The 10352-nt window shown below is 36.5% G+C and overlaps 1 protein-coding gene across 1 annotated transcript; it reads left to right on the forward strand.

The window, feature by feature from the left end:
• Positions 1 to 3375: 3375 nt before the first annotated feature.
• On the forward strand, positions 3376 to 10210 carry LOC129374821 (peptidase M20 domain-containing protein 2-like). Its single transcript, XM_055053463.1, has 7 exons — positions 3376 to 3891; positions 5353 to 5501; positions 5572 to 5714; positions 6591 to 6745; positions 7099 to 7225; positions 7330 to 7437; positions 8469 to 10210. The coding sequence occupies exons 1-7, from the start codon at positions 3496 to 3498 to the stop codon at positions 8606 to 8608; spliced, it is 1218 nt and encodes a 405-aa protein (XP_054909438.1). The 5' UTR covers positions 3376 to 3495; the 3' UTR covers positions 8609 to 10210.
• Positions 10211 to 10352: the final 142 nt, after the last annotated feature.

A 10352-nucleotide genomic window follows, 5' to 3' on the forward strand; every position in this document is an offset into this window, starting at 1 on the left:
TTTATGGTCTTCACTCGGCTCCACTTTGCAAGCAGCCCTGCTGATCATGGCTTGTCTGCAGGTTGAAGGACTGCTTGTCCACCCACCGTTCCCCAGCCTGCCAACAAAGGCTGATGTTATTGGGTCAGACGCTTTTCCTTTGCCAAACAAAGAAAGAAGTGGAGATACACTCAGGAGGAAACATAGGAAACAAACAAAATGAACAAAACATCCGAATATTGTCAATTTCTTGCAAAAACAGAAATAAACCTTCAACCCACATAAAGAAAATGACTTCCCTATTTATTGCAAACGAATTAAAAATGAAAAGATTCCAATAAATAAACAGAATAATCATTTAGCTTAATGAAATTGAAACGCATAAGCTGCTGCAGCTGTAAAATTAGAAAAACTGATTTTTTTTCCATCTTGTAACGTCTGAGAGGAAGAAATGAAGCTAAACTCGATCATGCAAACACAACAAACATAAAGCAAATATTGCAGCGGGTAATTTCACCTCCAAACCGAGGTGTAAATGTATTACTGCTTGGTGAACGCAGAGGCAGAGAGCATGCACTGATGTGATGGTAATGACAGAAGAGGGACTGTCACACACACACACACACACACACACACACACACACACACACACACACACACACACACACACACACACACACACACACACACACACACACACACACTTTCCCTCGGGGGATTTGCTCGCCCCGCTGAGTGGCTCGGTTTGCAATATGAAGCACAACAGGCAGGATTTCTGTTGGGACTCTTCACGCTTTGCATCTCATTTGAAAGTGATGCAGACAGGATGATGTCACTTCCCTCCACTGGGCTTGAATTTTATGTATAAAAATCAAGTTCCTCAAAAACAATACTGAAGTTTTGAAGCAACAAAAAGTAAGAGATTGTGTGACAAACTGCAAAAACACAAATCTTAGAGTGTTTTTGGTATAGTTTATTAGTGCACTGGAAATAAGACAAAGAAACTTATAAGTAATTTTTCTGAAAGATTTAGAGGCTTGTTTTAAGTCAATAATTCATTAATATTGATGAAAAAGTACTAGTTCACAGGCAAATTATAAAATGGAAAAAATGTCTTCCCATAAATCGTAAAAAAGGAGTGAAATCCTCTGCCATAAAAGCTCAAACATTTTATTGAAAAGAACATAAAGTTACATAAACAAAAGTTAAAAATTTGCTAGAAAACAAACAAAAATGTACAAGTTTTTTTTGGAAACACTTGTACATTTTGAAATTAATCTCCAAAATTTTTACAATTATCAGTTTCTGTTGAAAGCCAGGAATTTCTTCTTTTTTTTCAACAAAATATTCTGATTTCTGTTGCAGCAAAATGTGGACTTTCCAAACTCAGAAATGTCCTTCATTTTCATGGAAAATATCTGGAATTAAAATGTATTTTTTTTAAGCAAAATTTCAATTGTACAAACTCAAGAGTTTCTGAGTTTTGTCTAGAAAATTTCTGAGATTAATGTAAAAATTTCAGATTTTTGTCCAAACATATTTTTGACTTTTCAAACTCAAACATTTCCAATTTTTTTTCTAGAATTTTATTTAAATTGGGGGCTAAAATTGACTCCTTACCCTAATGCGCCGTCATATAAGAGTGAGTAAATTAATTTATTTGACGTAAATCCCCCCGTGAAAGCATGTGAAATCAAACACATGCTCCCGCAGCAGAGGTCAGCGGGGTCACGCGTGGGTAGGTCAACTGAAACAAAATGGCGGCGTCACCGGCGGGGCGTGGACGAGGCTGACAGGCGGCCGTGGCGACATGTTTCCTCCTGTGACTGACAGCCGATCCCAATTAACCTCACACAGAAAAACACGCACAAGTACACCTGCTCTCCGTGTCACACACTGATTTTACACCTGCACTCCCTCTGAGAGTCAATTTATATAGACTGTATCGTTAATAAAATGAAATTAGGGCTGAAATGATTAATTGGATATATTAATCGCAATAAATGATTACTGGAATAATCATCTAATTTAGTAATCAATTAACTAAATTAATCAATACATAGACCCATTTGCTGAAACATCAACATATTCAGAGCAGTAATTAAGACAAAACTTTACAAAAATATTCACATTTAAGATCAACAAAAACTTCTTTATTCTTCCTGAAACTCTTCAAGTGATAGTTTTAGTTTCACCTACTTCATATCGTGTTGAAAAAATAATTATTATAAAAAATTTCTATTAAGCATCTTTGCCATCTAATTGGTTAATCCAAGAAATTATCATCAGACTTTCTTGTATTTTAGGCAAGAAACGTTTTTAAACCTTATTTGTCTTCATTAAAACTGAAATAAATTAGTTATTTGCACTTATTTGTGTATTTCTATAAAAAAGAATAAATAAAAAGTTTGAATTTTTTATTTTTTAATTGAATTGATCGATTCATCATCAGGATAATTGATTAATCAATAAGTGAAGTAGTCCTTAATTGCATTTGTAAATAAATTACACTATGACACAAATTCCCTCTTTAGATCATTTGTTTCATTCACCAGCAGGAAAAATGTGACTCTGGCTCCCTCTAGTGACGATGTGGATGCAAATGCCTTTAATTGGCCTATTTTGTTTATTAGAACAAAACAAAGTAATTGCAATTTAATAATAAAACATACTTGTTTTATAATCTAAATAAAATACAGAAAAGTCCCTTTTTGAGTAATTTAAACTCAATATAAATTAATCTGTTCTTTTTCTGGCCTCAAAACATTAATGAACAAACACAGAACCCATACAACATTATATTTTGGTGATTTGTTGCTATATTTAGATATTATTGTTTTCTGTTGTGTAATTATGTGAATAAGCTGGATTTTGTTTGAGAAGAATGTGATTCCGGCAAAGTTTAAACATCTTGTTTTAGAAATTAATCATAAAGTGCCCTTAAAAGCTACGCAGCATTATTTGTCCCTATTATTACTTCATAGAAAAAACTACTAGTGCAAATATCTTAATACATTGAAATAAGATGAAACTGACTTATATCTTACTTTTCAGCAAGAAATATGGTAGATCAATATTAATAAATAATTTACTGATATTGATTTTAAAAGGTACTAGTTACTTTGTTATTTCACTTGTGGCATTGAATAAGTTTTTTTTAAATAAATATTCTGCCAGTTGAATATTTAACAATAATATTCAGTGATTATTGATTTAAAACAAGCTGGTGAACATTTACATATAAGTTCCTTTTATCTTATCTGAGGTGTGTTAAGATATTTGCTCTATAAAGAGACTAAAACTACTTGGTGTGATTTTGTGTTTTTGCAGTGTCTCAGGTAATTTACCACTAATTAAATTAGGACAACCGGAACTACTTCCGGTCGGAAGCTCCGCCCACTTCGAGCCGTTCATGAATGTTTATTGATCAGGATGAACTTCTTGAGTGTTTCTCAGATTAATGTAGGAATGAACTAAAATTCTGGTTCTGTTTGGACCTCCCGCGGTGCTGTGGGGATGGCGAACCGGAACCAGATGAAGAAAGCCCTCCAGCAGCGCATAGAGTCACTGAAGCAGCAGCTGCACGGTCTGAGCCGGGACATCTGGACCCGACCGGAAGTCGCTGGCCAGGAAGTGAACGCACACGATGTGCTGGTTCGGTTCTTCTCCGAGCAGGACCGGGCATGGACGGTCCAAAGCCACTACGAGCTACCGACCGCGTTCCGGGCCAGCTGGGGTTCGGTCGGTACCACCGGGGAACCCCGGCGGCTGAACGTGGGTTTCCTGTGCGAGTATGACGCGCTGCCGGAAATTGGCCACGCGTGCGGTCACAACCTGATAGCGGAAGTGGGAGCTGCGGCTGCTGTGGGGCTGAAGGCGGCGGTGGAGACCCAGCCGGGACTCCCAGTGGAGGTACGGGTCCCTCACTGGGAGGAAGTGCAAAGTCCCAGAGTTAGCTAGATAGCTAACTGGTAATAATTACACCAGACGTCTATGGAATGTCAAAAGTACCAAATGTCAATAAGTCCTGTAACATGTTCTAAATATCGACACCTTCCTAAAGAAATGGGCCATGTCTTTTTTCATCAAAAGTGATTTATTTATTTATTTATTTATTTGGTTAAACACACTCAGAAATTTCTTTGTTTTTCTTAGAAAATTTTGATGGAAATTTACTCCTCTACTTTTTTTCATTCTACATTCTACTCAATATGACATCCCTATGATCAATGACTTTAATTTTGTAAGGCAGACTTTACATTGAAACAGGAAGATCCATCCACACTTACTTTAGTTACTTGTGACACTCTGGTACTTCCATACAGGGAAAAAAAATCTCTAATTCTTCAACCACAAACACATCTTTGACTTTCTTCTCCAAGCTTTTTATATATATATATATATATATATATATATATATATATATATATATATATATATATATATATATATATATACATATATATATATATATATATATATATATATATATATATATATATATATATACACACACACACACACAGTTCTATGTCTCCTCCATTACATCATCTTGTTTATGAAAACTTTATTTTGATCAAATATATAAGCAATAATTTCTGTTTACTAGTTGAGCTGGTAGTTTGAAGAATGATGTAAGCGGAAGCTTGATTGGAGAAACTTTTCTAAAGATGAAAACAGCCTATGCTTTCATGACGATAAAATGCATACGGTCTCATAATCTTGACTTTATTTGAAAGGTGACCTATTATGATTCCTGGAACAGGATTGGTCTAAAACATGTTTATTACATTTGTTGCACAAAATCGTTCTTAAATAATGAGAATTTAGTCGGCTGTTCTGGCTGTTTTCAGATGTTTTACAATGTCTTGTCACTTTAAATCTGCTGCGGGCCATGCGCCTCAACTGTACATTTACAAACACTCATAAAAGTGGCTGTCAACAAATGCACAATTACACAACCACACATCTTTGAAAAGCAGAAGCAGAGCCGCCTGCACAACTGGAAAGAATACAGCAAGTGATTTATAGATGGCAGGTCAACAACAAAACACTTGTCTTTTCCAGCAGCCATTGTACAACACATGCAGCAGTAAAACAGCTGAGCAGCCCGTTAATTTATGTTGTTATATTCTGAAAGTTTTTCGAGTGGCTAGTTTTTCAGACACCAAAAATCTTTAACTTATTGTCAAGAAACTTTTAAATACTGGGACTTCTCTTACAAACAAACCCAAATGGAAGTACAAAAATATGCAAAATGTAAATTTTGCTTAATAGATCCCCTTTCATATTAGGCCAATTGACATCTTTGGATCATGACTGGCACATGCAAGCTGATATTGTCATGAGGTTACTGAACCTTTTTAATCCCAGATAACCGTTCTGGGAACACCCGCAGAGGAGGCGATTGGAGGAAAGATCGACCTGATCCGAGCCGGTGCTTTCACTAATGTGGATCTCATCTTCATGGCTCATCCGGCTCAGCAGGACGCCTCCTTCCTTCCCACCGTCACAATCGCTGAGTGAGCTCTTTTCCTTTCTTCTCTTTCTCCCTTGAAATAAAAACCTAAACTAAGCGTGGTGATGTCGCAGGGTGTCAGTGAAGTACCACGGGAAGGCGTCTCATGCTTCTGCGTATCCGTGGGAGGGGGTGAACGCTCTGGATGCTGCTGTGCTGGCTTACAGCAACCTCTCTGCGCTCAGACAGCAGCTGAAGCCTGAGTGGAAACTTCATGGTGAGGGGAAAAAAGTTAACAGCTTTATTTCAGTTTGATTAGCCTGGTATAGAGAGAAAATTGTGGGTGTTCATATTTCAAAGCCATATTTTCACTATGTTATCCATTCATTTATAAATACTCAGTGAAATCCCAAAAAACACTAGTTGCATTTTTATTTAGAAATGCACGCAAAGCTTTGTTGATATTCCACTAATGTAAAAAAAAAACACACAATTTTGCAACTGCGATGTTTCCATTAAATAAGAAACAATTAAAACAATACATGAATACGTTTGTTCACATAATTATTTATTAAAAACATGATGCGTCATCATCCTCCTCCCACTTCCTGTCGTCTTCTTTGTCATTTTCATCAGTAGCAACATCCCGTTGCTGGTCATGTGACTTGTAATGCGAAAAAAGTGCTTCCAATGCAGTTTTGTGAATTATGTAAATTTTTGTATTTGTATTTTTTTAGCCGAATCAAAATTGGGTTATTTTGCAAAATTGAAACATTATTTTCGCATCATGAGTCACATGATCAACAGCAAGATGTTTGTCCAAAATTGGCTTGTTCCTATTAAGCGTTTATTTTTTAAATTTTGATTTCCTTGTTGATAAACAGCAGCTGCATTGCCATTGAGCAAATTGGAATTACGATAATAAATTTGCTTAATGGAAACACACCAATTAAAGGTTGTTTTTTTTAATTGGTATGTTTTCATTTAACAAATTTAATTTAGTAATTTCTATCTGCACAATTATATGGCTAGTTTAAAACAACATTTAATAATATCTGCCAAGTGTAAACCTTGTTACTGCATATAATAAGAAAGTGGATGCTCTAATTTTCTGTCCTCCATTTTTTGTTGTCTCTGTTTTCCTTCCTAACAGGCATCATCAAACACGGAGGGGTGAAGCCCAACATCATCCCTGCCTACTCGGAGCTGGAGTTTTATCTGCGAACCCCGCGGCTCGGCGATCTTCGGGAGCTGAAGGCCAAAGCTGAGGCGTGTTTCAGAGCTGCGGCTCTGGCCACAGGCTGCCAGGTGAGCTGCTGTCCGTGACTCACCTGTCGTGTAGCATCATCTTTTTCTTATCTCATTGCTGTAATTATGCTCCAGAATGTTTGTTGCTGTTGCATAACCGCTACCTTTGAGCTATACGTCTCCTCAGACTGCAGCTGATCTAAACAGGCTCTAGTTTCAGGAAACACACAAACAGAACAGCTTGAATACAAACCAAGCTCAAATAGAAAGAAAAGATTGAACTTATGAGGTTGGAGCTATATGGTAACGCAACAATCAAACAATGAGGATTATTCTTTTCATTCTTAAAGTAAACTTGCCAATTCTTTTAAATCTTAAATTGTAAACACATTGTTTCCCTTTGGTCCCTGTAGGTGGAGATAATCTACCCGGCCCATACCTACTCTAACATTCAGCCTAATGAAACACTGGCAACACTGTATAAAACCAACGGAGAAGCTTTGGGCATGGTGTTTCCTGAGCAGCCAGCCAGCTTCTCTGGTTGGTAAATATTTAATCTCCTCTGTTTTGCAGTGCTAATATTTAGCAGCAGGATTGTTTCCACACAGAATCATTATCACAATGAGTTTCTAATTATCCGGCAGGTTCCACAGACTTTGGCAACGTTTCATTCATAGTGCCTGGGATCCACCCGTTCTTCCACATCGGCACCGACGCATTAAACCACACAGAGAAATATGCTGAAGCAGCAGGTACAGCAAAATTATTATATTTAACTAAAACTAGCAAAAACATTAAGTAATTAAAAACTATAATTAATGGAGAAAAACAACTGGTGAAATATAGATGAACGGTGGCTTCCAAACCAACAAAAATACATTATATTGACAATCTCTAGCCACATGGAAAAGAAACGTAACAAAATGGCTGCTATTGCAATCGAACGTGTCAGACGATATGGACATGCTACCGCCGATCTCATACTATGACATAGTTACCTACCTACTGAGCACAGAGTTAAATCCATGGACGCATAAAATCAATGTTTAAATGGATTTGTAAAGGACGTACGAACTCTTTGGGTGAAAAACAAAATCCTGGGCACTGGCAGAGTAAGTACAAGTAGCAAGACACATGTATGCTACATGTCCAAAAGCTACACTAGCTAAGCTAACTTTGGTAGCTAGGCAGTAAGTACTGCAGTAAATATCACTGATATTTATCTTAGTATTACACAGAGGTGGGTAGAGTGCTCAAAAATTGTAATTGAGTAATAGTTGTAATTTTATAAGTTAAATATGAACAAGATGATAGTTCTAAGCTCGTGGCTTATTTATTGTAGTCATAGCAACGCCATAGCAACTGCCTATCAAGATGGCCGTCAGTTACAAAGTTCACTGAAGTGTGAACACGATATGAGAAATGTGTCGGCAAATTACGGCGATCCAGACACAAAGTGTCTGCAAAACGTCGACTGCAAAGTTTAGGAGACAAAAAAAAAAAAAAAAAACAGTCAGTTTGTTGTTCCAGAAAAATTTAGTCTATTTTTTTAAATAGATGAAAAAACTAGAAATACTGCTGTAGATAATAAAAATTACATTCAACTAACAATACTAAGTAATAAATCTAGCAAACACACTAAAACTAACTGAATTAGACAACCAAAAAGTCATAACTAAATAAAACTATTGGTTTCTGGCTATAAAAATGAACTCAATGAAGATCCCTTCCATGTCATGTGGTGGTTTCTATTTGTAGCGTTTTATTTTCCTTCCTGCGCCAGGAGCCGAGGAGGCCCAGTTGTACGCCCTGCGGGCGGCCAAGGCTCTGGCTATGACAGCTGTGGATGTGCTGTGCTGCTCGGATCTGCTGCAGCGAGTCAGGGACGACTTCAGGCTGGCCAAACTGAGAGAGGAGAAGTGACCAGAGGGCAGAAACAACAACTCACATCGAGACACACAAACTCCCTGAACTCGGCTGGGCGGTTTCACTTCAACAATTAATGCTAAAACAACAAATTAATGGCACTTTGAAACTAATTTCAATGCATTTAAAATGATAAACCAACACAAGTGGTGTAAAAAGGTGAAGCAGAAAGAAAATTGTGATTATGAATTCATTTTCTTTTACAAATAAAAAAAGTAAGTGGTGTGCTGTTTACTAAAAACTCAGCAGGGCTGCAAAAACACAAACTCTTACCAAGTATTTCTAGTTCTTGGGCAAATATTTTAGTTTTGTTGAAATAAGACAAAACTAACTTACAAGTAACTTTTCAGCAATATAAGAACTTTTTAAGCCAACACTGAATATTGATTTAAAAATCAATATTCTTAAATATTGATTTAACATGTTAACTTATAAAGCCATTTTTCCGTGGTAAAAGTGAAATGATCTGCCTGTGAAACTTGTACTTTAGTACTGATCAAGCTCCTATTGTGCTCTAAAGCTACTTGCAAGTAATTGTGTTTTATTTGAAGTGTGATAAGATATTTACATTAGATATTAGACAAAGACCACTAGATATTTGTTTTTCTTAGTGAAAACATCTGTTTACACACTGAATATTTACAGATGTTAAGTGTTTCAGTGGAGATCATAAACAAACCAAAATACTTGGTAAGATTTTGCCGTTGTTCCGTCTTTGTGTCTTTTGCAGCATAATTTTCCAGTTTTTAAATTTTCTCATCTTCAGCAGCTTTTAAGTAATGAAGAGTCGGATATTTCCCCGAGGCTGCTTGGAGATGAAATGCAGAGTTAAAGGAAAACGCTCAGAGCTGAATCTCTTTCACAGGTGAGCAGGAACTCATGATGTGGCCTCCAATGAATGTTAATGCTGCAATGTGCCTCCCTAACTGCAGGGGGTGCTTCACTTTGAACTTTTTTTTAAAAAACATTTGGCGTTGGACCAAACTGGGCTTTATGCAATTTACATGCACACATCCTGTCATTTAGATCTTAGTGATGTTTTCACAACTGACAGCTAAAGTAGCAATACTGGGAATTTATGCAAAAAAGCAGCATCAGTTCAAAGACATAAATTCAGTGCACAAGTTCTAGTTTCAGTTCAGTTTATAAATCCAAAGTCAAAATTTAAAGGTCTCAGAAACTACAAGCATTTTATACCCCAAAAACAAACGCCTGGTACTTTTGGTTTGATATTTCATCACTATTTTGAACAGCTTTGGTGGATTTTGTGGCACAACCCCAACTTTTAATCTATTTTCCATAGAACTGAATTCCATCAACTTAAATGTTTTCCTGCTTTGTATATTAAAAGCTACTTATGATGTATAATTTGGATTATTACTGTTGGAGCATTCAACTGCACCAAAATCCTAACAATTCAAACCCAAACTCACTTCTGATGAATCCAAGTTGATCGGATTCATCAGAATCATGTTCCAGAAAAACCCAGAAAATACAAAAGACTTTGATTTAGCTGTCAAACATGGTGGTGGCAGCATCATTTTCAGGTCAAGTGCTACAGCTAAATCGCTCAAATTGGCTCCAAAACCTACTTTAATTTTCTCGCAAATAAAAAACAAGATGACAGAAAAAATTCTTAATGTTTGATGCAAATTCAAACGTTAACCTTAAAAAGTATAGTTTGAATAAATGATGAGCTCAAAATTAAAGTTATTCCGGTTTTGCTTCAGTTTTCACTCTT

The sequence above is a fragment of the Poeciliopsis prolifica genome, unplaced genomic scaffold (assembly GCF_027474105.1).
Source record: "Poeciliopsis prolifica strain line A6 unplaced genomic scaffold, Auburn_PproV2 SCAFFOLD037, whole genome shotgun sequence".
NCBI lineage: Eukaryota > Metazoa > Chordata > Actinopteri > Cyprinodontiformes > Poeciliidae > Poeciliopsis > Poeciliopsis prolifica.

Coding starts and splice junctions, on each gene's coding strand:
- LOC129374821 (XM_055053463.1), top strand. CDS start 3,496: ATGGCGAACCGGAACCAGATGAAGAAAGCCCTCCAGCAGCGCATAGAG. Junction 7,226..7,329: donor GCAGCCAGCCAGCTTCTCTG/GTTGGTAAATAT, acceptor ATTATCCGGCAG/GTTCCACAGACTTTGGCAAC. Junction 7,438..8,468: donor GAAATATGCTGAAGCAGCAG/GTACAGCAAAAT, acceptor TTCCTGCGCCAG/GAGCCGAGGAGGCCCAGTTG.